General features: G+C 37.9%; 1 protein-coding gene and 1 long non-coding RNA gene across 19 annotated transcripts in view; one reads left to right on the top strand and one right to left on the bottom strand.

Moving 5' to 3' along the window:
- The first annotated feature begins 21 nt into the window (after window positions 1-21).
- Window positions 22-26,998, top strand: LOC310848828. 2 transcript variants are annotated; one of them, XR_014566633.1, is made up of 4 exons: window positions 22-132; window positions 12,068-12,182; window positions 24,550-24,741; window positions 26,884-26,998. It is a non-coding gene; the product is annotated as an uncharacterized lncRNA (long non-coding RNA). The 2 variants fall into 2 exon arrangements; XR_014566634.1 differs by lacking the exon at window positions 24,550-24,741 and having other exon boundaries at window positions 26,884-26,980.
- The window catches only part of EPB41L3 (erythrocyte membrane protein band 4.1 like 3), a 130,336-nt gene continuing 107,188 nt past the window's right edge, over window positions 4,476-27,623 (bottom strand). For 2 of the 17 annotated variants that reach the window (XM_083748315.1, XM_083748311.1), the window contains exons 13-24: window positions 19,646-19,681; window positions 19,449-19,514; window positions 18,616-18,807; window positions 17,705-17,779; window positions 14,655-15,371; window positions 14,025-14,147; window positions 13,451-13,534; window positions 12,033-12,164; window positions 11,346-11,444; window positions 10,292-10,372; window positions 9,911-10,027; window positions 4,476-8,362 (exon numbers count right to left, since the gene is read on the bottom strand). In XM_083748315.1, coding sequence (XP_083604441.1) covers window positions 9,917-10,027; window positions 10,292-10,372; window positions 11,346-11,444; window positions 12,033-12,164; window positions 13,451-13,534; window positions 14,025-14,147; window positions 14,655-15,371; window positions 17,705-17,779; window positions 18,616-18,807; window positions 19,449-19,514; window positions 19,646-19,681 — 1,716 coding nt within the window. In that variant the 3' untranslated portion in view covers window positions 4,476-8,362; window positions 9,911-9,916. Of the gene's footprint in view, window positions 8,363-9,910; window positions 10,028-10,291; window positions 10,373-11,345; window positions 11,445-12,032; window positions 12,165-13,150; window positions 13,535-14,024; window positions 14,148-14,654; window positions 15,372-17,704; window positions 17,780-18,615; window positions 18,808-19,448; window positions 19,515-19,645; window positions 19,682-21,425; window positions 21,480-26,488; window positions 27,053-27,623 lie in introns of all 17 variants that reach the window. The other 15 variants (XM_083748306.1, XM_083748316.1, XM_083748305.1 and 12 more) reach the window with 13 other exon arrangements.

The raw sequence follows: 27,623 nt of genomic DNA on the forward strand, positions 1-27,623 counted from the left end.
GCAGAGCGGGCCGTGCGCACTTCGCGCCCCTTCGCGGAGGTTTGGGCTCCTCAGACTTGCCTCCTTTTCTTTCCGGTGAATATGCTCGTTTTTCTCCCGCTGCCCAAGAGAAAGAGAGCCTTGTATGTATGTGTTCGTGTGCTGCGAATACAGTATTAAAAAGATAAAAAGCACGAGTTTCCTGGTTGGGAGGACCTAACTAGACTTACTGAAAATAGTAAGTGTGGTAGTGTGGTATTCCAACAATAACAATTGCTTGCTGCAACCAGGTATTCAGCAGCCCTTTTGTTGTTGTTTAGTCGTTTAGTCGTGTCCGACTCTTCGTGACCCCATGGACCAGAGAACGCCAGGCACCTCTGTCCTCCACTGCCTCCCGCAGTTTGGTCAAACTCATGCTGGTAACCTCGAAAACACTATCCAACCATCTCGTCCTCTGCCGTCCCCTTCTCCTTGTGCCCTCCATCTTTCCCAACATCAGGGTCTTCTCCAGGGAATCTTCTCTTCTCATGAGGTGGCCAAAGTACTGGAGCCTCAGCTTCACAATCTGTCCTTCCAGTGAGCACTCAGGGTTGATCTCCTTCAGTATGGAGAGGTTTGATCTTCTTGCAGTCCATGGGACTCTCAAGAGTCTCCTCCAGCACCATAATTCAAAAGCATCAATTCTTCGGCGATCAGCCTTCTTTATGGTCCAGCTCTCACTTCCATACATCACAACTGGGAAAACCATAGCTTTAACTATACGAACCTTTGTTGGCAAGGTGATGTCTCTACTTCTCAAGATGCTGTCTAGGCCTGTCATTGCCCTTCTCCCAAGAAGCAGGCGTCTTTTAATTTCGTGGCTGCTGTCACCATCTGCAGTGATCATTGAGCCCAAGAAAGTAAAATCTCTCACTACCTCCATTTCTTCCCCTTCTATTTGCCAGGAGGTGATGGGACCAGTGGCCATGATCTTCGTTTTTTTGATGTTGAGCTTCAGACCATATTTTGCGCTCTCCTCTTTCACCCTCATTAAAAGGTTCTTTAATTCCTCCTCACTTTCTGCCATCAAGGTTGTGTCATCTGCAGCCCTTACATGTCCTTTTTCCTTGGGTGCAAATTAGTATGTGAATGAAAGCTTTAAGGCTGCTGAGCCACTAGTGCTCGAGGTTTTGCGAGGCCCTTGAGCAACAATACCTCAAATATCTGACCTTGTGCGTTCTTTCAAGATATAGTAATCCTAATCCTCCACGTCCAAAATCGTCTAGTGGTTATTTCCTCCTTCCTGGGGCTGAATCTATCCATATTTTAAGTTGGTCCCCTATTAACTGGCTAGAGTTCGGTGGCAGAGCATATGCTGTGCATGCAGAAGGTCCCTGACATTTACTGGTTTTTAAATTTATGTATATTTATTAAATTTGTATACCGCCTTTTATCCAAAGACCACAGGTTGGTTCACAACATAAAAATACTAAATGAGAATACTAAATATGTAACATACAACAAAAACAAATCAGTAACCCCCACTTCCACAAATGTGTTTAAAAACCGTAGATGGTTTATTTACCCAAAGGCCTGGTTCTAGAGAAACATTTTCAACTGGCACCTAAAGATAATGTAATGAAGGTGAGCCTCTCTGGGGAGAGCATTCCACAAGCAGTGAGCCACCTCAAAAAAGGTCCGATTGCTACGTATTTTCAAAAGCTCTTTGACCAGTGAATTTTTTTTTTTTTTGCTGTGAAATCATTTGGAAGCAAAGCCATAGACTTTCAGTTTTGCTATTTAAAGCTGAAACAGGTGAATTTTGTGAAGACCTTTCCCCAGAATAGTGATTGAGGTTTACCCTAGTGCAGAACTGGTCCTGTTTAGGGTTTGTATGAGATTGTTGTATGTTAGGGGTTGTATGTTTAATCGTAGAATCATATAATTGTAGAGTTGGAAGGGACCATGATCATGCAACCCCCTGCAATGCAGAACTCTCTTTCCCAGTGTTGTGCTTGAATCCTTGACCCTGAGGTTAAGAGTATTCATGCGGTACCAACTGAGCTAAAGCTCAGTGTAGAATAGAGAGGTGGTAGAAGGACTGGCTGAGCATTCAGATTCTCATCAGGCCACACTTGCTTTAATAGGACTGTATGCTAATTTTTAAGTGGGATTTTATTTTAAAATACAGGTTTTCCCCCACTGTACTTACTTTGTTTCCTGTTGTCTCTTGTACGTAGGGCTATTGTACACATTGAGAAAGCATTACAGCTGTTTCTGTCAGATTTTTGAAGTGTAATTCATGTACAGTATCTAATATCATGAAAAACACCTTATGAATTATCAACTTGCCTTGTGTTTTGGACACAATAAAAGGTTGGAGTCCATGTTTTGTTGCTTTCTGAGTGAAGTTGAAGTAGCTGGGGTCTATGTAGATTGGGTACAATTCTATGAACCCGTAATGAAACCACACTGAACACAGTGGGGCTTGTTGCAAAAAATAATAAAATGCATAAGAATAAATTATTAGAGAGCCAGGCACTGTACCACACATTGTGAAATGCTGCCTTGAGTCTCCCGGAACCTAGTCTAACAATTATAAGCATTTCACTACATTGTCTTTCTTAAGTACATGGACCTTGTTTTATTGTTTAATAATTATTATATATCGCTTCCAAAGCAGAACGTGCAGTATGCATGCTAAATAAAAGGCACTGGATTGTGGCCTTCTGTTTCAAGTTATGATTCTCTCACATACTCTCCAATTGTCCCGATTTTTCAGGGGCAGTCCCAGAATAATGAAAGCCATTCTGGATTTTGATTTGATCCCAGAATGTTCCTTTTTCCTCTGCTAGTGTTGCTGTTGCTGAGCTCGGGGAGTAGGATGAACTGGCATTTGTCCCGAGTTATGACAGTGGGGGTGGCGAGGGAGCATCCAATTGCCTCTCTGTGGCTGTTACTGCTGGCCTCCTTCATTGGGCATTTCATAGCTGCTGGAGAGTGGACCCAGACCTGCATGATACGCCAGCTCTGAGTGGCAGGCAGTGGGCAGGGCTGTCCTGGGTGGGAAGAAAGTTATAGTGGAGTGGAGATTGAAGTCTTGATTTTTTTAAAAAAATGCTGTGTGTGGCAGCGTCTAATCTTGCCCCCTTCTAAAATTTATAAAATCAGGATTAAGTGGTTTTCTCAGAACAGTGGAGGGTGTGTGTGCTGTGTCCCATTGGTGTAGTGGTGGTAGCATTTTCCCTTCTTCTGATATGGAATGCTGTGGTGAGGGGACAAAAATGGGGAGCTGTTAAGGGTCAGGTGGCGGGAAGTGAGAAATGTCCTTATTTTCATCTGAGGAATATTAGAAGGTATGTTCTCATGCTGCCATTTAATAACTATACCCTTCCATTTTGGAATAACCAGAATTTTTTATTTTATTTTGCGGCAATCATTTATGGCTATTTTAATATAAATATGAGTAGAGACAGGAATTCTGACAGAAGGTGGGGCAGGAGAGGCAGAAGATTGCAAATACAGCCCTTACAAGAAAATTAGTTGTGATCTAAAGGATCAGTTATATGCAGAAATGGAGAATTGGTGGAGCAGGAAACTGCTGAACTGGCAGTAGAAGCAGGAGGGTTTGGGAACATGGACAAAGGATAAAGACAGTGTCTATGGCCAGAGGAAGGATGGGATAAAAACTGGAAGAAAACATAAAAGGACTTGGCTTAAAAAGACCCAAACCCAGAAAAATGTGACCAGTTCAAATATGCAGTTTTGGGTTGATCACAATTATCCAGTTTATTAACTGATTTCTTCATGAAGAAAGCTAAGATTCAGTTTTTAAAGCTGACCTTCAACATATAAATGCACATTTTAAAATGCTTATATTCCTTCAGATTAGTTTCTTTCATAGTCTCAGCGTTTAGAAACATGACTGTTAATTTGTTTCTAGGAGTATTTCATTTTATTTATTGAATTTATATACTGCCCTATACCTGCAAGTCTCAGACTGGAACATGTTGATTCGGAATTCAAAATGCAACATGTTGCATTTCAGTTCCCCCATTCTGGCTGTAGCCTTTCAGGATGCCAGAAATCTCACTCAATTGCTTTTAGGGTACCCTTCTATCGGACATAGCATTTTTATAAGAAAACAAGAACTTGCTATCCTTTCTTCCATGTGCATGCAAATGTACTTTTCACCTGGGGTCTGTGGATCCTGGCGACTATATGTAGACATGTACATATGCTGTACGTATTTGCTGACACACACCCCAATTTTACTACTCTCTGGCTATGTGGCATGACCTTTTATCATAATAAGGCAAAACTGACAACCCACAGTGCTGCATCTTCAGAAATTATGATCCCTGTTGTAATTAGAAGATTTGCCCTTGTATAGTTGTGTGTAAGAATGATGCCTTCAAACAAGGCTAGTCTTGTTACAGTTAGTTTGTATGGATCACTACATGCATAAGAGCTGGATGAAGACCAACAAACAAGAAAAGACTGAGACAAAAGGCAGCTGTTAGAAACAGGCAAGAGCTTTTTATTTCATCTGGCACAGGATTAGGCAGTCAACCCAAAAAACAATCTATCAAAAAGAAACATTTATTTCCCAGGAAGTACCCCCACACAAAGTTCACTAACATTGAGCCATCATTGTGCACTTCATTCTTATTCTAGCAGTGAGTACCCCTTTGAAGTAGAGAAATCTTATAAATCAATGAATTAGCTTTTGATAGTGTTCTTATTTTGATATGCCATGCTAAAATGTAGGCAATGTAGCAATAATCTTGGACAGAAGGTTACTGTCCAAGCACAAATTCTGTGCAGAACAATACAGAACAACCCTATGCACGCTTACTCAGAAGTAAACACCACTGTGTTCGGTGGGGCTTTCCCCCTAAGTTGTGTGCTTAGGATTGCATCCTTTGGGTGGATTCTGATGCCGTGCTTCAAAATAATGATGATGATACTATTGCTTGTGTAGTGCAGCTTTCCCAAGCCTGGTACTCTCCAACTGTTTGGACTACAATTACCATTTCCCCCAATTATTCAACATTGTAACTATGCCTGATGGGAGTTGTAGTCCAAAACATCTGGAGACTAGGTAGGGGAAGCCTGGTGTAGCGGCAACTGAAGGTATAACTTTGTCACACGAACCACTGTTTGATTGTCTGAAAGAAGCTGATACTGTTTTTCACTATGACCTGACCTAGTTCTGGGAATCCACCTTTCAGCCACTTAAAAATAACTTTCCCCACATTTTAATAGCAAGTTTGAAACTGAGCTATGTGAACGTGTTGTTACAAATGGAATAGTGGACCTGTTCAAGGAAAGATACTTTTATCATGGGACATATCGGTTAAACTGACCAAGTAAGTACTTATTTATTTTTTTGGCTGTTTTATAACCCACTCTTCATTAAAATCAATATGAAAGGCTTACAAAGCAAATATTGTGACAATGGAAAAGGAATCTGGTTTCAGAATCTATTTTTAAAAGCTTGATGCCTTAACAAGGAGCATGGTCTCCTATCCCATCAGCAGCTGCCACAGGTAAAAAGCTGATTTGGCATTCACAGAAATGTAAGATTATACTTGGATACTCTATTCCAAAACAGCACAATATGACAAGGGAAAGAAACAGATAATCTAAAGCCTCACATAACTAATCAATCTATGCTTGTTCACTATGTAACAGAAGATGATTGTGCTGGAAGGAACAAGTTAAATATGCAAATAGGAAATCTTCAACAATAAATTAATTTAAAATGATTGGATGAGGGCTGCTTCCTACATTATAGGAGGAAGAGAGTTCCTGTGAGTCAGGTAGGAGTGGAAACACAACATAGTAATGTCTGTATTAATTATGTAGGATAGTAGAAGGTGCACCAACTTACATGTGTTATTAGAGTAAAAGAAACACTTTACAGCACAATCATATGCACATTTAGAAGTAAATCCCATTGTGTTCAATGCAATCAGAATTGCATTTTTATACAGAAAGCTACCTATTCAACTGGGAATGTATTTTGCAAAATTTTCACTGTTGTGCATTACCTGATCGTGATTTTCACTGGGTTAGCTAAGTATATTAGCTATTTCTCCATGATATTTACAGATATAGGAGTCACTTATTAAAATATGCGTATATGGAAGATAGTTCCAAGAAGAAGGTCCCAAAGACAAGACAAAACCTTCATCCCAATTGAAAGCTTTGTAGGAGCTGCAGTGAACAAAGGGGACACAAGGATGGAGCTGTCCCCAGCATATTGGGCATCAATGAAATGGCTAGCAAACCCATCCCAGCCTGTGGATGTGTACAGGGCCAGTGGCAGATTTGTGACCTAGCTGAGAGAATGTGACACCAACTGTGAGCTAGACATAAAGCAGCCATTATTTATCTTGCTCCTGGCCATTGGAATCACAGAAAATGTGATGGCCATGTATTAGCTCGCTCATAGGTGCCAGTTTATACTATCAACCACCATGCATTCCAGCTGGGTCACAAGCCCATGGTGGCCCTGCGTACTCCTATAGATGATCACGGGTGGAGTGAGCACCTAAATTTGGCCTGAGATTCCACACATGCAAACACTACTGGACAATGGTTCTTAATTTTTATATAATTTATCTATAGATTATTTTCTCTTGATATATACTCTTTAAAAATATTTTTTTTTAACTTTTGATCTGTGCTAACGAGTCAGTTTTACTTCACAGAAGCTCCTACCACTCAATTCAGTTGGAAATCTGTGAATTTGGCCTTTATCAGTAAAAATAGCCATACAGATGGCCGTTTATGTATTTCAAAGGCTAAAAAATAGACTTTCATTTTTTCCTTCAGTGAAAGGATACCATGAATGAACTGTGAATAGAAAGCTAAATCAAAACAGTAAAGGACATGACCCAGCCCAAATTAAGTAGTTTTAAGTCCCACAGCTTTTAGCAAGAGAACATGAAACACACACTTAACTCTCTTATTGGAATGGAACTTAGAAGTGCTTAACTATGGCTAGATTGTGCCCAGATTATTTGCTGAAACAAATAGTGCTCTAAAGTTTTAGAATAGAAAATATAATATATATATATATTTAAGCTAATACTCAAAAATAGGTAGCTGGTTGTACTATTACCTTTCGCTAACATGAAGCACATTACAGAGCTAAATTTCACACAAGAAATTAGAGGGCACCTATTGTATGTGCAAAAATTGTACAGAAGGAATATATTTGTACAATATTTCTTTAGGCTTGCTCTTCTATTTGTACCCATCTAAACACCATATTGTGGGCAATTGGAAGAATGTCTCTGTAATGCACATTAAAATGCCTGTTACATTAAACAAATGGTATTGATGTTTGAATACAGAAAACATGTTTTTTAGACATAGACAAATACAAATTTTGGTGCGTTTACCACTTTTATTTCACTATGCAGAAACATACATTCACCATGTGTTGTGATGTGACTGACAGTGTAATGAAGACAGTATCCCTCAAGTGAATGTGATAACCAATACCAAATAATGTTTAGTAGGTGTTCTGTACAGTTTAAGGCTTAACTCTGACCTAGGAAATGCTGACCAGACTCTGAAAATAAACATTTTTCTCTGAGAACAGAAGGGAAATCAATACAAAAAATGTCAAAAAATCAGACTAATATTTCTGAAATAGTAAGGAAAACACAAATTTTCTTTAAAATAACCACAACGTAATTTATAGAATGAGGGTTTGTGAAGGGTGACTGAATTTCTAATTTTAAAGTCTGAACAATGCTAAAATTATTACTATCTATTAAAGGTCTCAAACCAGGTAAACAAAGCACATTTTGTAAGCATTTAAATAAGATTAGCGATTTGCCATTGTTTATTGGACAAGAGTAATAAAACCAGATGAAAACAATTATATGATTCAAGTTGTTTACTGAACAGTGTGTGTTATTGGCACATCTAACGTGATAAAACATTATACACAGTACCTATACAGCTTCTAGCATTTCAGGGCAATCTTCACTTACCCTAAACAAAAGTTTTGCCACCTAAGAAACAGTGGTTTGTTTAGATTTTCAATAACTGAAGGCATGAACTGATTCATGTGTAGCATGAGATCACTGTTTTATATTGTTGATGAACGTGCAGGTATAGATGGAAACTTAGTTTAGGAAAATTAAAATGCTGTGTTTTTTGTAATTTGTTCATTGCTTCATGCAAATATTGGGTTGCTAATGCTGATTCAGATTGCTGTAAATGGGACGATATTTCTGCCAGTGTCTTTAGTAACAATCAAGATTGATTCTTCCACATTGAAAATTTCTCTGGAGAGATGCAAGCCTGCTGGATTAGAACCAAGATTGTAGGCTCTGGTATTCCCACGTATGACTGAATTCATAAGGAAACTACTTTATTCCTGCAGTAGAAAGAGTGTAGTTAAGATCTGGAAGCAACTGATTTAAAGCAGTAAATAAAACAAAAGTATTACAATGATTGCCACTAAAATTAAGACCAGATTCAAAGCCAATTGCAGTTAATGAGATTATAATTTGTATGAGGAATGTTTCAGGCTTATATGCTTTTTTTCTAGAACAATATACAGAATACATGAAATTATTCTTGAATTAATTTAAGATTCTGAGCTTTATGAAGACAGGGATCTATCTTTTTAAAAATGATTAGATGACAGTAGACAAAACAAAGCCCTTGGATATTTTAGATCAATAAAAAGATATGCAAATAAAATTTGCATCTCAATTATTTAAAGAGTTTAAAAATAGGGAAGGAGCTACAGTACAGTAGTAAATCACATACTCTGCACGGAGAAGAACTCAAATTCAATCCCTGGTATCTCCTATTGAAGGAACTAAGGAGATAGGCTGGAAAGACCCTGCTTGAGACCTCAGGAAAGCCAATGAGTACTAGGCCAGGTGGACCAATGGTCAGATTCCGTAAGGTATATTGAACTGAAAGAATTGTTGAATGTTCAGAACAGAAAATTATCTTTAGCTCTCATTTTACTAAATGGGCCTAACCAAGGATGTTTTTTCTTTATCAGGTACTGATCTACTGGCCCTGCCTTTCACCTCAGAACAGCTTTGTCTCCTCTTCTCTATCATTACCACACTTCTAGCCAGCAGTTTGTAAATCTGCTAAGGCTACACGATGCACTGTCCTAATATTCCATATGAAAACATAATTTATATCATTATTTGTCAATACTTGTTGCTTGAAAATTATGCTGTTGATTAAAAAAAGCAGAAAAGTCTTTTTCCCCTCCTTTTTTTGCACACAACATTCAAAGCCACCTACAGATGATATAGTAATAAGAGCTCTTGCATAGCATGTTAGTATGCACAATATATTCTAGCACATGCATTCAGTAACTGACACATTTTCAAGATGCCCATTTAGCCAGAATTTGTCAGCATGCCTTTATTGAATTGCAGCAATTAGAAAAACTATGAATGTCTCTCTTCAAGAAATAATGTAATTATTTGGGACGAACACAAACAGAGACAAAGACATTCATACCAGCACTTATTTCTCAGTAAAACCGAGAAAATGACATAATTTAAACGAAATGTCAACCATACCTGAACAGCTTTGCCCTAAAAGTCTAAAATTTGTATGACATTATTTTATGAAATGCTTCCCTTCCCCCACAAGCCAAATGCATACAGTGTTTTCAGCTTTGGAAATTACAGAGCAAGATACTGGATTGCGGAAAATGCATAGCAACTAGCAAGCAGACAGAAGCAAATGGGTTTCTTCTATTTCTCTAACTGGCATTAATAGGGAGAGTGGGAGAAAGCTCTGCCCCCAAAACATAACTTTCAGAATCACTGTTTTCACAAATGCCAGAGAGAATAAATAGAAAGGGTTAGAGATGAACTATGAAGGAAGAAATGATCTTTGACACATGCCAGCCCACGAGTGCCTGGGAAAAATCTCATCTTCTTACCTGTGATCAATCCTCCCCATCTTCAGGTGTGATTTCTGTTTCTTTATGTACCACTACTTTGGTCACTGACATGTCAGGGTGCTGCTCTTTGGCCTCTTTAATTGCCTGAGCCAGCGCCTAGCCCAAGGAAACCACAGAAGGGCAAAAACAAGAAGGAGGTGGAACATGCATGATCAGTAGCAAGGTGAAGAGAGATTCATGATAAATTACACAATTTGTAAATGAGGAAAAGTGAATCAAAATTGGAATTTCATCTTTGATCTAAGTACTAATAATCCAGTTTAATTTAAAGGCATGCCAGTACTAATACTGCTTTTTTTGGTTTACAGTTAAAAACAGCAGATTAGCTTACGGATAGTTTAGTTGCTTTATAGATCATACCTGATCATGGTCAATGTCTGCATCGCCTGTGATGACTATTCGCTTTTCAATTCTTGTTTCTGATATGCCTCCTTTCACTGTCTAAAGGGAAGGAACAAATGTAGGCTTCAAATAAAAAATACTTTTTGCTCTTCAAAGAAAGGGAAAATCCTTATTTGAGTTTTGCTGAAAGAAATGTATGTTGAGTGTTTCAAAATGGTTGACATCAATTATAAATGTATTTCTGCAGAATCTGTATCTAATATATATTTTGTATTGTTGCTTGTTTGTTTGTGATGTAGTTTTGGACACCTCTTAATATATTGCAACCAAATTTTGCATAATAGTTCCTGAGATAAAGGAGCAGTTTTGCTTTTCTGCTAAATGTTCATCCTGGATCAGTACAGCAATCACTCTGTGCTACACCTTTCATTTTTCCATCATCATCGTTGTTGCTGTTGTTGCTGCTGCTGCTGCATTTATTAGTTGCTTTATACAGAAATAAATAGCTCAAAGTGACTGAACAGAATAAAATACAAACTAATAAAATGTATTAAAAAGTATATGGTCCAGGCAAAGTGGGGAGGGTACTCTGTGTAACTGTTCACAATGGACCACTGCTTCTTTTCCATTCTGTATTGGCACTTAAAGCCACAATACATCTTATTCTTTGTCAGCTATTTTGTGTAAACAAAAACAGACATTATAATTACAAATAATTACAAATGAACTGTGTGGCTGTTGCTTGTGCCTGTAAGCATATGAGATAATAATGGTTATTACTGGTCACTACTGAATTCTTCAGAATTAAGCCAAGAAAGGTCATTGCAATAACATCTGAGATGCACAACTGTTTCTAATAAATATCCCTAAATCAACTGCTTGGTGAATATGCATGTAAGATGCAATATGACGTGTGTGTATAGACACAGCAGCAGATCTGGCACTCTTTAAGTCATTCCTGAATTAATTAATTAAAAACTTTATTGAAAAAATTAAAAATTATTACCAAACACAAAGTTTTGTCTTCCAAAACAAATACATATTTGAGAAAGCAGAGTTCTGAGAAACTTACTTTAGTGATATGTGTAGTAGTTGTAGTACTGGTAGTTTCAGATGTGATGGTCTGTGCGCTCATCAGAACTCCTGGTTCAGAGTCAGCACTAGGATCCGCCTAAAACAAGCAAGCAACTATTACCCTAATGTGATGAAAATATTGTTAATCATCTGAATGTATTAGTGTACAGTGGGAAAATACTCATTTAACCTGGGATTTAAAAGGCTACAATTTTTAGTACCGAAACACAGAGGGAATGGCAATTTTCTTATCATTGAAAGCCAAATAACAATGCATCACAGGGCAAACAGCTTCCTTATTATTTTAATATAATTAACATACCATTCATCTTTTACTCCTGCTAGCTTGATTGTGAGTCATAATTAGGAATATGTTGCATGCATTCTATGCAAATTGGAAAAAAACCCTCGAATAAGCCTTTGAAAACTTGATATGAAACTAACTTGACAATTGTAATATGAAGTTTAACCTGTATCCTTTCTTAAATATTTCTTTAGCACAAACATGCCAATATTATCTAAAGTGTAAAAAACAAAAATGGGATTTACAGCACTAGTTAGGACGTTCAAAATTATATTGGAGGTCTCTTATTCCAGATTCAATTAGATTTTGTACACACATTGCATTGGCTTTGGTATGTCGCTATTAGCACCTTCATAGCATCTGTGTTATGTTATGTCTCACCTCTGAGGACTCATATGTAATGGTTTTTGTTTCAGTATGAACGATGGGCACTTCCTTCATAGAAATTTCCAACTTCTCCCCACCTGAAGAAACACTGCCAAAACTGACTGACTCAGTCTTCACAATTGGTGACTGTTGCAATGAAAAAAGGTAATTGTATGATATATCAAAGTAGTTCACGTTTTGTAGTAATTGCAAAGGAAAAATGTAAAAGAAATGTCCTCTGCTACAGCAAGGGAAAAAGGATCTCTATTATACAGAAAGAAATACTCAGAAACATATCATAAGCACTTTAAAGTACTATTTATATCTCTTTCAGGACTATACTTATTTGGAGCCATCTTTAGAAAATAGGCAGCTATGGACTTTTCATACCTTAATTTTCATTTTGTTGTAGCCCAGACTAGCTTAAACTTATTTTCTTTCACTAACATATGCCATGTTTAATCAAAACCCATGTTTATACCCATAGCAATTTGAGAGATGGGGGATTCTTATTAATGAGCTGAGAAATCTATACAGTAGAGACCATTCTTCGCAACTTTGACAAGTATATCTAGTGCCTAAATAAAGTGACAGATCTTGATGTTTCCAGGGAACAGCCAGCAATATCCTTAGGCTCAGGATCAGGTAAGATCCATTGCAGTACCAACATGGATAGTCCCTGATCCTCAGCACTATGGAATCTTCTTTATAAACTGCATGATGCCCAAAGAACAATAGAATAAAATAAATGAATCCAGCAACAAGCCTCAAGGCTGCCATGCAAGGGAGAAAACATGGACTGCATCGTGAGACATTTGCTACACAGAACACACACCATCATGTAGGAGAACAGCTTGTACACCATGTGAATATTGCCAAATGTATTTCATCTCATGAACATGCAGTGCTAATTGCATGCAATTGTGTACATGTGGTCTAAACTCAACTTTTTTACATGGAAGCCATCGCAGCTAGGAAACCATCACACATGACTACGTCATTTAAGGTGAGAAACAAACTGCTTACAATAACCATCTAGCATTTGTTTTAACACTTCATTAGTGAATCTGATTTAAAGAGGACACAAATGTATGCTTTTGTGCAGAATTGGCTGCTCAGATATTTTTAGTTACCTCAAAAAGAGGTTTTCTTTCCAGTGCATCCAAAGCATGGGCTGCTGCACTCGCCTCCTGATCGTGAGATACAGTAGCAGTTTCTTCCTGTTTGGTTAAAGCTTTTTCAGCCTCCTGCATCTTTTCCTCTTTAGCCCCCTCAGTCACAGCAGAGCCCTCCTTCCCTTTGATGCTAGAAGCCACATGCGATATTGCCTCTGCTGTAGTATCCAGCTGAACGCCAGCCAATTTAGCAGCATCCCCACTTGCATGCACACTCATCACATGTCTCTCCTCCACCATTACAGTTTCCTGCACAACCTTCTTCACAGCCTCCTGTTGCTTCTCCTCCTCTGTCTTCTTCTCACTAGAACGTGTCTCCTGATCGGTTTTAGCTTCTGTTCTCTGCAGGGAAAAGAAATTAATATCAAAAGCTAATGTGGCGTATAACTACAATGCTAAAGCGTATTGGTCTTGGCCAATTTTCTTTGTTATGCTTGCTTTTTTCCATTATACAGGGTGTTTGCTTGAGTTCTCATAAAACTGGATAGTGGTACAAAAGTTAACAGAATGTAATTTATCCTCATTTGAAATACTCATTTAAAGTCTCAGTGTACTTCCAATATATTAAACAGCTCAGAAGGAAACAACAGTAAATACCCAGTTGTTCTTTTCAGGGTTTTATGTGTGATCTAAATTGAGGGGAAAGCTAACCAGCATATGGTGTTATATTTTCCATGCAGATTTTGAAGATAGTAATGTATATAAAGTAACACTAGTACACCTACGTGCAAAATAAAAATCCAACTATCACCACAAAGTTTTTTTTTTAAAAATCCCCAGTCCCATCAGGGTAAAATAATAATAAAATCTAAAGATGGAATCAAATGGCCACCTGTGCCCAGCTATGTGAAGTAGATGTAACCCCTCCTATGAACTCAGTTGGTTTTCTTGCAGACTCTATTAAAGTGAAGATATCTGAACCATCCAGAGCTTTTTCACCGGAGAGCTGTTTTGTCTAAATGGACAGAAAAATGTAGAGTCACAGACAAGCACAAACACACAAATAGAAGCAGATACGCACTCGCACGCACACACACACACACACATTATGTTAATAGACAAAAACAGACAGACAAAGGAAAGGAGGTAAAGTGGCAGGGATACAGAGAGGAAAATAATGGGAAAATAAATTAGCACAAGTCTGTAATGACTATAAGCAGTAATCTAAAATTAAAAAAACAAAGTTGTTAGCATTAGGATTTTGCTGGTCTTGTGAAGTATTTCCCCCCCCCCTTCCAAAACAAGCCATAGCAGCATACTACTGTTCAGTAACACTGAAAGCCTAAAAATGCCTGGTTTGTATTGTGTTAATTGGCTTAAACCATGAGGAAATAATAAGAAGCTGGGTTGGCTGTTGTCAACATAAAGCCAGGCAGCAAAAGGGCCGAAAGGCAGGGTAGTGAGGGTATTGCCTAAAGAAGTCATGCTTTTATCTTTAAGCTGTGGCAAAGTTGCATGTTACCACTACTCTTGATGCTGATGATTCAGTAACATAGTGAGCAGTAGCAATGGTCAAGGGTGGTTCTCTGGAATACTTCCACTCAGATATACTCTTTTCTTTCCGACCAAATGCCTCTCCTTTTAGTCTTTCACTGTCAAGAGGTTTCTCAGCTCTGGAAATCTGTATGTTGCCCAGTGTATCACGCAACTGCAAATCCTGGTCCATCTTTAAGGTCTTCTTCAAACTTTCGTCTTCAGGGCTCTGCAGCCGGGAGTCTGTCTCTTTAATAGGTGTCAAAGATTCAGATACCCTTCTTTTTGAATCAGATAATTTTCTGGCTCTCTCATCAGTAATTGGTTCTAGAATTTCATATTCTGCTACTACGGGAATGATTTTCACAGATTCTGGCACTGCCCTTTCCATTTTTTGAAATGCTTCGAGTGATGATGGCGCAATTTTTTCTCCCTCTTTTACTTTAGTGGTCATGGTTAGAATTTTCCCAGAAACAGTATCGTAGGATTTTCCTAAGGTGTACATTTTCTGCTTATTGTAGTCTTTCGACTGCAATTCACCTTCCAAGTCCTCAAAGCTCTGTATGTCAGTGGATTTTAAAAGCTTGCCAGGGATGTCACCAGTTTTACTGCTCACAGTCATTACTTTGTATGTCACAATGGTTTTCGATTCACCATCAACTACCTCAGTGGGTACTTTGTCTACAATAACCCAATCCTCAGTGCCCTATATTTGAAATATAAAAGCTAAATTAGAACAACTAGTGGTTTACCTTTGTGTTAGGAAACTAAAATATAATACCTTTTAAGAAAGTACAATAGCCATCTAGAGATGATATACATTTTATCCTGTGTAGTTTTCAAAAGTCTGTAGGCATCTTAAGTATTTCAACTTGTAGAAACTAAACTTAACAACATAAGTAATATAAGAAGGAACATCATATTATTATTCCTAAACAAATTTACTTAAAATATATTGACTACTGAAAATATTGTATATTGCAGGGTAGTCTTATCAGAAGTTATTTACAATATTGTACAGTTTTCTATTCGGTATACATTACATTCTAAGGATTCAGTCCCAAACATGCATATTTAGAATATGTAGCAATGAAATAATTTGCACTTACTTCCAGCAATAATTTTTTAAAACCGGTGTGCAAGTATTACAGAGTTTGAATGAGACAAACTGGATCCTTGTTTGCTGAGAAGTGGTCAACATAATCTCCCTCTTGCAACTTAACCTTTAGTTACACTGGCTAGGGGAGAAGTCTACAAGTTGCTCTACATTACTTTTAAAAGAGTATTCACAAAGGCATGATCCTTTCTCACATGAGCACAGAAGCGATTCTCATAAATTTATTTTCCCCCTTTCCCCAAACATGACTGTATGAGAAATGACCTAGGACAGCACTAGGATAGGGGTCACCAACGTGGCACCTGAAAAGTTATTGAGTGGTGTCCCTAACAGGGGCCCCAGATTTTGAGCTTTCATTTTTTTTAAAAAAAAAGTAAGTCGAAAGAAAGTTATGAAGCAAAATGTGTAGATAGCCTTCTATGTGATTTATGTGTAATTAGCCAACCTGTCAGTGTTTCTAGTCTGTGTGAATTCAGAGTGGTTTTGGTAAGTGAGTTGTTTGAACACCAGGCAATAGGAATATCTGGAACTGAGGAATCTCTGGAATCTCTAAAGAACTGCTTTTTCCCCCTTCTCCTTTGCACACTTTTCCTGCTTTGTCTTATTTTACAGGGTTTTTGGAATCCGTATAGCTTGCTCTTTACTCTTTTCTTAGCAATCAGTATGAATATTTTCTGTGGTGGTTTCATCTGAGATCAGGTACTCCCTGGAAGTTATTTTCTGCAAATATTATTGTGCTATAAGTACAGATGGAAGTTAAAGAATCCTTTCCTCAAGTGGCAAATACAAAATGTGAAAACTCTGCAAAGAACCTTAGGACTCAAACTCAATGTACTCATTCACTGTATAGTTAATTGGCCTCCACAGTCACTTACGGACTCATTGTTAAAACCGTGTTTATGGAAGACAATCTTACACGGCTACGAGTGATCGCCAAAGAAGAAGAAGAAGAGTTAACTTACAGTACAGTGATAAATTTGTCTACTCAAAAGTAGGTCTCTTTGTGTTTAATGGAGCTTGCACCCAAGTAAGTGGATAGAGGAGAGCAGCTGAGGCTTTGGTTTAGGTTTATAATTGGGTGAAACAGGGTTAATGTGCCTTTCAGCTGTATCTCCACAACCAGGACCAGCAGGACATAGCTGACTTCCTGTGGCAAGCATGAGGTTGTTAGGGGAAAGGCGAGAGAAGCAACAATGACTGCACCCTCTCTAATTTTGTGTTATGCCACGTCCCCATGGCATCCATTTCATCACTGGCACCCAGAGCACTCTCCCAAAATTCAGGTGTCCAAACTGGCTGGCAATCCTTGCCTTAGGGCAGTCTGGGGCTTAGCTTACACACAAATATGCCATTAAGGATTTGTGCCCTCTGAAGCTTGAATAACTTGACCAAGCATAGAGAGAGAGGCGAGCGAGGTTATAAGTATGTGCGCAACCTTTCCCTGTAAACCTCTCTCCCTGCCTGGATATATTCACATGTGGAAGAACAAGAAGAGAAAATTGACTCTCTTGAATCCTAGGAGGATCTTTGATTGGGGGCACCATACTTGCATACTGACAGATATTGACGATAAACATTAACATCTGGCAGCAACCAGTGAATGTTTTCAAACATGTATGATAATGAGAATATTGATGAAGAAGGTGGGATTGGATATGAACCACACCCCTTCCAGATGAACACAGCATAGTATTTTCAATGAGACATTTACACATGCAAATGCAAACTAAGGGATTCTAAGCTGCAGATCTCACTGACCTTTGCAATGTATTCATTTAATTTTGCATTCTGCTTGAAAATTTTACCTGCTACAGACTTTTTAAAATAGAAGACTGCTTAGAAAAAGGAGTATGATGTGTTTATCAAGCCAGTGCCACAAAATGTGGCCTGTTTGAATCATAAGAAAGTGTGCTGCTTTTTACCTGAGAATCAAGGTATGCAGTGCTTTCCTTCTGCAAAATTATACGCTTTTCAGATTTCTCTCTCTCTTCTTTGGTCTAATGAATAAGAGGGAATGGACGCATAAATCTATCAGCTTTAATAAACACGCCTTATCTTTTCACTTGCTAAGGCTCAAGTATCATCATCATCATTCCCTGCCCATCTCGCTGTGTTTCCCCAGTCACTTACTGAGCTATCTTGCTTAACAAGCAAAGGAGAAAACTGATTTTTCAGCAATGTGGGGAGAGAAGCAAGTCCATCATTTCAGATGCTGGCTTTAACAGCTCATCTTAGGTAGAATTAGCCATTCTTAAGTGCATTGATTTAAGAGGTCTAAGGGATGCCTAATTCTGCACAGTATCATTATATGGGACTTTGCACAGTGCCTGCAGACGTTCCTAAAATAATGAATGAAAACAGGATGCAAACTAATTCCCTGTCAGCAGTCTGTAACTAATCTTCATCTGCTACCAGTTACCTTATGGGGGGTGTTTCTTCTACAGGTCTCCCTACAGTGGAGGTGGGGAGGCATGTAGGAGACTGGTCCCCTGAGGGTTTGCAACAAATAATGATCTTGACTGGGTTATGTTTTGTATATGTTATGAATTCAGGAACAGTAATCCTCTATGCTTGGCTGATCTGTGACCAATTTACCTCCTAGTTTTGCTTGGTAGAATAATAAAATTCTACCATCTTTCTTTTAATTCAGTTACCAAAAACATAAAAATATTTTTGTTTCATATCTTTAGCATATCTTGCCAATTTTGTACCCTAACTGGTATTTATGGCAACCTAATTTAACATATGCATTTTTTTAATTGAAATTGGTTGGCCTATTGAGCACGCATGAAAGTTTTACTGGACAGTTAAAGGTTGAAGGACAGAAAGATACCTCTTCAGGCACAAGTGGTTCAATCATAGGAGCTTCTTCATGTCTTGCAGCAAGCCGGACTGGTGATGTAGAAAGCCTCTTCTCCCATTCATTGGTCCCTGAGGTATCTGCGGAAGTTTCCAAGAATGTCCGTTTCAGCTCACTTATATTGGTCTGGTGTTTCATCAGGTCTTCCTGGTTTTTATCTAGTTCCTGAAAAGAAAAAAGAAAAACAGCATTTTAAAAAATACCTACTTTATCTAAATTGACAAGATATGAAAAAAAAAACAAGTCATGTGCGTTAGTCAGCAAAAGAAGCCTTGACAAGATTATGTCTCACAACACTAACACAACACTCTCAGGAAACTGGTGTTTCAAAGGATAGTTACATATAAACTCTTAGGACACTTTGCACATAGCATGGTGGCAAACTCGCCCTTGCCGCTCAGGGTACACTTGTGAGGGATCTCTGCAGCCAGTCCCAGCTCCCTGGCAAGTTTACCTCTATTAACAGGCATTTCTACTTTGTGTTTTTACACATATGTGGAAAAGATTTTATAGGCTTACTTCAAAATGCAATGTGTAAAGTGGTCCCATCAAATATTCTTAGGATGGTCAGATTTTATGCACATTCTACCTTTTAAGAGGTACATCTACATACCCCTGATCTACATATATACAAACACAGTCCTAAACAACAGTGTAACAGAAGGTCATAATCTTAGGAGAGAGAGGCATTTGATTTATTAGCAAGTGAAAATACACATCTCATGCATCAGAGTGCAGATCCACAGCTTAACCACTATATTCAAACCACAAGGAGAGTACATGCACTGGTATGTACCAATACCAACCTCTAACATAAGATTACTATGTTTGACATACACATTTTCACCCTTTATGCGCTTAATCAGACTATTCTGAAAAAATTGAAAGAGAAAGGGAGAAGTAAGGGCCATAGTACTGAAGGGATACAAAATGCTGTTCTGGGTAAATTGGTAGAGGAAGAGTACCAACAATTAAGCATAAGACAAGCTATTCTTCCACCTACCTGTGCCTTGAGATCACCATCTTCTTCTTGATCAGACTGTTAATATAGGAAAGATTGGGAAAAAATACTTTATGTCTACAATAATTATAATAGCTTTTTAAAGTGATTCATATACATTATCTCAATAATCTGGTCATATAGAACATGGATGTGCACACTGCAGTGTACCTCAGACACTCAAATAAGGAAGTTATGGTTTAAATAACTTGGATAAGTGAATTCCAAAAGTGTACAGTGAATTTTATCGTGCTGATTGGCTTATTTTGTTTTACATTTGTATTGTTAATTGCAATTTTCATATTGTTTGTACAATGGGATTCTTGAGTGAAGGGTGGACTAGATTGCACTGAAGCAGGTTTTGAATAAACACCAACTATTCAGTGAAATGCAAATAAGCTCCTCTCTACCTTCATAGTTTTGGACAGTAAAATAGTATTCATATTATTCATATTTTTATTTAGTATAGGGGTTTTTAAATCTTAAGATAACACTAAGGCAGATGGTTCTTTCTGTCTGAACATACAGAAGAAGGATCGAACAGGCTTCCTAAATTAGGAAGGTATTTAAGAGCTGGAGACTATGGGCTGAATTCAGACTTCTTGTGAGTGGACTTCCCAGGGGCTGAGGAGGTGTTTCATGTGCCAGAAATAGAAATCAAATGTGAGAGCATTCAGCACAGTAGCCCCTGTATTATGGAACACGGTCACAGTGGAGTTGAGGCAGGTGTCAACATTGTATGGATTTGGGTGTGCTATGAAAATTCAGCAAAAAAAATTAAAGAATGCTAATTTTATGTGGTTGCTTTTAATCAGTGCTTTTTGTTGAGATAGTGCTCACTTATGGATTACCATCACTTCTTTTTTTTGCTACAGATGACACTTTTATCAATATTCAGGTACTGGCACCTCATTCCCCCTCACCCTAAAAGCACTGGTTTTATTTATTATGTATGCTGTTCTGTTTTTTATTTTGCGGTAAATCATTTAGGAGAACTCTGATTATAGGCAATTCACTGTCTGTATTTGTGTGCAAGCTATAGTTCAGAAGCCAAGTAATGCTACTATATGAATTAGTTACTTTGCATCAGGTTGCTATGCTATTGTTTTATTTCTATGTACTATGTTTCTTTTATTCTAAAATACACAACAAAGCATATCTGAAACATTGAGTTTTTAAAAACACGCCACAGAAACAAAATGGCCTAGGATGATAGGAGTAGGCTTCACTCTCAGAAGCTGAAGAATAAAGGGCAGAGAAATGCAATCCTTCCCATGCGAACCCTTTAAGATTCATATAAGTGAATGTCATTCGCTAAGGGAAAAAGCTGCCCTCCATGCATGAGACTGACAGGAATCCCATTGTGAAGTTACTGTGTTTCTTGGTGCACAGCATACAGAGATGCACTGTATCTTACAGGAGCCATTCAGTATACAAACTCTGACTCCACCCCCTCACCTTAGCTCATCATGATCATAGGCATTTTGCTAGTGTTTTATGTATTTGGGCTCCAATATCTGGATACTACATACATGAATAGCACCTAACTGCAGCTTTTCTAATTAGTAGTACTTTTGAGATGAAAAGCTGCAAATCTTTCACGTATGCAAAATGTGTGTGGGTATGTATTATGTATTCATGTATCAGATCCTGAGCCCATATTGTGTTGAAAAGGGTGTTCTATTCCATGAATAATAGGCAAAACAGTGCTAATGTACAAGATCTGATGGGAGAAGGTACATGATACACTCTTCGGCAACTATGTGATATCAACTGTACAAACCTCTGTGGCAGTGGTTTCCCCATCAGCTGCAGTATCTGTCCTTTCACTGTCAGTCTGTTTTGTTATACAAGTAACCAGGTTCCAATGGGTAAGCAGGAATAAAGAATAAACCCAGTTTGTAAGTAAACACAAGTCAGAGGTTGATTTGCCAAGTCTACATCCCTGTGAACTGCACTTGAGTTGCTTTTCAAACTATAGACACTTTAAAAGAAGCAAAATCAGAAAAAAACAGACCAGACTCAGAGGAAGGCTCAAGGCATACTGTACAAAGAATATGGCTTTTGATTTAAGACATTATTAGCCAAACAAAATCGTACCAGAAAAATTATGTAAGTGTAGCTTTTAATTCTACTGAGGAAAGCCAGGTGGCTTTAACAAGAAGTAAAACTTCCAAAAGCAATTAGTCCAACTACAATGCACAAAAAGTATGTTTTTAATGAAAAATTAGAAAAATGTTGGTAGTTTATTGAGTTCATATTTGAAAAGGGAAAAAAGCAGAAATAAATTTGTTTGTATATATACATATACATAGCTACTTTAACAGTCACCTGACTTTCAGCCCCTCATTTGTACAGATTTTATTTTCCTCACATATAAAAAAGGGTATAAGGCTGTCTGCATTACCAAAGTGTTTCAAGAGATGGGTTAAATGTAACAGAATCTGCTATTCTTTCTTTGAGAGAATTGCAATTCTCAACCAACATATGAGATGCTGATACCAATTCTAACACTGTAAGGACATATTTAAAAATAAAAAAGACAAAAAGACTTTCCATTCCAATTTACAAAACATGACAATTATCTTTTAAAAAATAAAATAATAATGACATTTAGTAGGTACAAATGATCCAAGTGAAACAAAGCACAGCATTATCCATCCTAATCTACTGGTAACTAAGAATGTATCAAGAACATCTTTGTTATTAGTGCCTGAAAATGAATTACTACATCCAGGTATTATCAACTTTTAAAAAGTTGATGAGGTATTGGGATGGGGTTAGGGAAATATTTCAGATTTTACAAATAATGAACTTTTTTTAAAAAATCCTAGATATTTCACACACTTTAAATTATATTCTTGCCGTGTTAGGATCATCAGATGGGCAACAAAACTGGATTCTGGAAGCCCTTATGGCTGCAAAGAGGCTTATACAGTATTTCAAAGATTGATGGATAGATTCCTGCCACCCACTACTCAGTGGTCTGACTGGCCTTTCTGTGTTCTGAATTTATTTCTTATGATCATTGCTCTTGTTTATATATCTATTTGGACAAATGGACTGCCGATATTAATATAGTTGTAAGTTCATCCCAGACACTGAGGTCCAGTTCTGAGGGCCTTCTGGCAGTTCCCTCATTGTGAGAAGTGAAGTTACAGGGAACCAGGCAGAGAGCCTTGGAGCATCCGCCCACTAAAACACCCTCCCATCAGTTGCCAGAGAGATAAACAATTATACATCCTTCCATAGACATCAGAAGGCAGCCCTGTATCAGGAAGTTTTTAATGTTTAATTTTGTGTGTGTGTGTGTGTGTGTGTGTGTGTGTGTGTGTGTGCTGTTGGAAGCTGCCCAGAGTGGCTGGTGCAACCCAGTCAGATGGATGGGGTACAAGTAATAATTTAATGGTATTATAAGTTAAGAATGGGAGATTCTTTTTATAGTTACTGCGACAATATTTTATACTTTTTGTATTTGCAGAATAAAAAAATATATAAAAGAAAACCAAATTATTTTCATAAAAGGAAATCTGTATAGTAGCTCAGCACAATATAAAGCTTCCATTCTCATCAGTACCGGTTTTGCCAGGCAACACAATGTTGTAAGAATATGTTAGATAGTTTCTGATGGCACCATGCCAGTTGTGTCCAACACTGAGTACAATAAATATTTCAAGGGCTTGAATAATCTGTAAAAAGACCATGTGTGAGCAATGTCAGGCTCCAAGAAGATATTCTGAAAAAGTAGAGATTCTCACAGCCACTCAACTTGCTACAGTAAACTGGTAGGCTGTTTGGTTTGATCAGCATGAAGGGTACATGTACATATATATTCCCTATCTTGTACTGGGCTTGACCTAGACTGGGACCCCATCCCCGTGTATTTGAAAGGGAAATGCATGCAACAAACAAACAAAAAGTCACCAACTCAGCACACACATACCCTTAATACTTGAAAAATATTTTTCACCCAGGAAACCATACCGCAAAACAAAAGCATGATTTCCTTTCCTTTCTGAAGTTAAGCTGGTCCAGGTCTGATCAGTGCCTGAGGCAGTCCACATGGAGGCCACATTTACATCTTATGTCCCACGATATAAGAATGGTGAAATATAAATAGAAGTTAGATACAAGTCCAGGAGTCAGCAGCAGGCCTGGATCTATACCAAGGGAACATTTTCACTTAAGCAATATCCCTTACATGCTAATGCCTGTGCTGCCTGGGGCTCAAAGGATGTAGACCAAAACATTTGGTGGACGCCATGTTGTGGGAGCCTGTTGTTCAGATCACTTAGCAAGGCAAAGCTCAGTAGTGAGTTTGTGAATGGCAGAACTAATAGATTTGTGTTACATATTTAGTATGACATTATTCTATAACACTAATTAAAATGATTTGCATATATTAATTGTCATTGGGGTTCACATGAAACCATCTACTCTATTGACAACTTTTTTTAAAAAAAATCAACTAACCCATTTTATTAAACAAAATAAAATTGAAAGTAACAGGCTGCCGTTCTATACACACTTACCTGGAAGTATGTCCCATTGAACTCAGTGGGGCTTACTTCTGAGTAGACATGTACAGGGTTGCACTGATAGCGAGTTTTACATGTGTGGGTTAATTTTAAACTATGAATAATTTAAGTATTTCCTCTGGTGTAAAGTACTTACTGTAACTCTATAAAGACTGATTTTGGCTTCCTTCTATCAGGGTATGAGTAACCATATGCCAAGTATGCTGGTGGGCAGGGTCTTAGGAATACTGGTAATTACTGGTAACCCTGTAGTATAAAGTGCTATTTTCTGCACAGGAAAGCAGAAGCAATATCTCTAGAAATGCCTTTCAACTAATTTTAGAGGCAATGTTCAAAATGGAGATTCTATCCCCTCCAAGTCTTTTACAGCTTTTATCAATTGAAGCAAGAATCTGAATGCTAAATTGTATGTCTGTGGATGAAGCACACTCAAGGTCTAAAATACAAAGCTAACAAGTTGCTAGCTGAGTGAAGAAAGCAAACCAATGCAAAACAGCAAAATGAAATCTCAAGGGGCCTCAATAAAAGCAGGTTTCCCCAGGAGCAGGAAGTTGTAAAAGGGTAAGCAGATAATCACTGACCAGCATTAATTTTGAATGGTACACTACTGTGCTGGAACTAACAGAATGAAATGGCATTTTCAAAGAAAATGTAAAATAGCTTCAAAATATAGAAAATTCCAGCCACCTGTTTTCTAACTTGTCATAGTAACTGCTGTGTTTTGTTTTGCTGGTGTAATGCAGACATGCCCAAGTTTGAAATAAAGTAAACTTTCATGCAGTATGTCCAACAAGAGAAGCACCCTGGATTAGGCACAAGTCTGTATAAATCTATTAAAGAAGTCCTGGCCCTGAGATTATTATAGGGCTGGTTCACATACAATGCCAGAATTTGGTATCATACATGTGAGCTTAATCCTTGTGAACCCCGACCCACTCTTTTCCTCCCACTGTGCACTTCATGTCAATTATTTACTTTAACTTTGGTGTAAATCTTTGTTATAGTATCTGAACTGGCAAAATATAGTTTGCCCTGTCTTCCAAATTAGGATTGATCCTGGTTTGTTGGAGAAACACAACCATAGTCTTCCAATTCAGATATCCTAGGAAACAATTATTTGGACTAAAGCAAAAGTAGGAAATTGAAGTGGTGGACAAAAGAAGGGGGAGGAAGTGTGCAAACAGAAGACTAATTGACGTAACACCTAACCATGCTTTGACTCTACATCTGAACCAAGCCAGTTTCAAAAACCTTTCATATCCAACCCAATCCTATACATTTTTACTTAGAAGTAAGTAATGTTGACTTCATTGGAAATTAACTGACAAGTTAGGTTTGGAATGAACTCTAAAAAACATTATCCTGATGTCACAAAAAGGGGTGTGTTCTGGATTGCAGCCTGATTAACCTAAATATTGTTATATTTTTACTTGGAGAATACAACATATTAATATGATTGTTACTATTGTTATTCGCAAGGTAATATAAATGGCAAATTCTGTTTAAGATTTTATGCCAGTACAAAAAATGACCAGATCTATGGGCAGAAGATTGTCATCCCTTTTAACTGTAATGTCCTTGAAAACAACAATTTATGGATAATTTATTGCCAGTCTAGACTATTTCCTTGCTAAACATACTGGAAAGTGCTCTTCACTGTGATTATAGAAAGCATTAATTTTGGCAGTAAGTGAAGCATAGCACATGGTACCACAAGATAACTGATAGTTACCGTATATTTTCTGTGGGGACTATTTTATTCATTCAGTGGGTTTATTTAATGAAACACCAGCTGGATTTACAGGAAAGAAGTTCTAATACCCACAATGAAATAACAAACACCTCAAAGATTCAATGTATTTTATTGATGCTGAGAGACTGGCTTGGTGTCTTACAAAAATAAAAGGCTACTCAAACAATTCAGACCTAATTTTAATTTTTACCTACTACAAATGTATAGTTGGAATATATAGTGTTCCTAATTACTTACTCTTGGGTGGCACTGAAACCTGTAAAATAGATTTTGGATGTACAAGTACAAGAGACAGCTAGTTAAAAAGTTATTGAGTCTTAGAATAAGGTTTTTTTTATATAAAAAAAAGTTGATACCACTACGTCATAAATATAGCATTGTGCCTAACCCTGAGGCTCAAACTACACTCAACACAACAAAAATTAAAAAATTCTGAACATATCAGCACAGACAGAAATGAGGCTCTGAAAGTAGGACCACTATTGCAGCATTCTAACACTCTTTAGGACTGAAGCAATGAACACCAAAAAGTGTGTTCTGTGCCGAGGTACACACCTCTTCCTCTGAACTGTCACTCAGGTCATTGTCAAGTGAGGCACTCAAGGAGGCCGCCTTGGGCTCCAGGTAGCAGAGGCACATAGCCAGAGGAAAGGAGAGAGTGAGAGCATATGGCACTGAGAAAGAGGCAGAAAGCAGAAAGAAAAAGATGAAGAGGAAACAAGGCACAAGGGATGGTGAGCGAATGGGAAGGAAGTGCTGCACACTTTCTGGCAGAAAGTTGGTTTCAGAGAGATTAGGAAAGGATAAGTAGCCATCATCATCCAGGAGTGTGGGGAATGATTCTGGAAGTTGCAAGGAGAAGGAAAACAATGTCCCGCCTTTACCAGCCTTTTGTTTATAGCTGAAGGCCATATCTTGTTCAACTGAGCAAACTCTTCCTTTTCTTTCAGAGTCCAACTCAGACTCGTCAGGCTTTTGAACAGTGTTTTTAGATGACTTGCAATCTAATGGTTTTCGACCACTCTCCTTACATCTCCTACGGGGCTTTGTTGAAGATGCAAAGGGACCAGATTGTGAGGATGGTGAGGTATGTAATGGATCTGTACCAAGCAAAGGTGGCTGATGAAAAAGAAGAAAGAGCAGCAAACAAAGTGCAAGAGCAAAAGGACAAAAGAAAATTGTAATTAGTTAATTTCCTCTGTATATAAAAAGTTAATTACATAAGTTTTAAAAAACCAAATTTATTCACTGGATTAAATTCCCTTGCCACATGCCATAGCTATTCAAATGAAGGAGAGCAGTCCAATAACACAAATTCGAAGGTCAATGTGTCTGTTAACAGTATTAGACATCTTATATTTTAAAATATTCAAATGTACATATTCGGTAGAAACCCAGCTACTACATTTGGTTAATAAACTAGATATTCTTAAACATGAAAGCTCAATTGAGATAGTCACCCAAACCATGATTTGAAAAAATGGAATTGTGTTATAGACCAGATGTGAGGAACCTTTGGCCCTCCAGATTTTCTGAAATGCAACACTCATCAACCCCAGCAAGCATGGGCAATACCCAGGGTTGATAGGAGCTGTAGTAGCAGAACATCTGGAGGGCCAAAGGTTTTCCATATCTGCTACAAACCTTCATAGTCCTTCATCACCTTGGTACATGCACCAATTCCCTCTTC

The sequence above is a fragment of the Podarcis gaigeae genome, assembly GCF_964106915.1.
Source record: "Podarcis gaigeae genome assembly, chromosome: 7".
NCBI lineage: Eukaryota > Metazoa > Chordata > Lepidosauria > Squamata > Lacertidae > Podarcis > Podarcis gaigeae.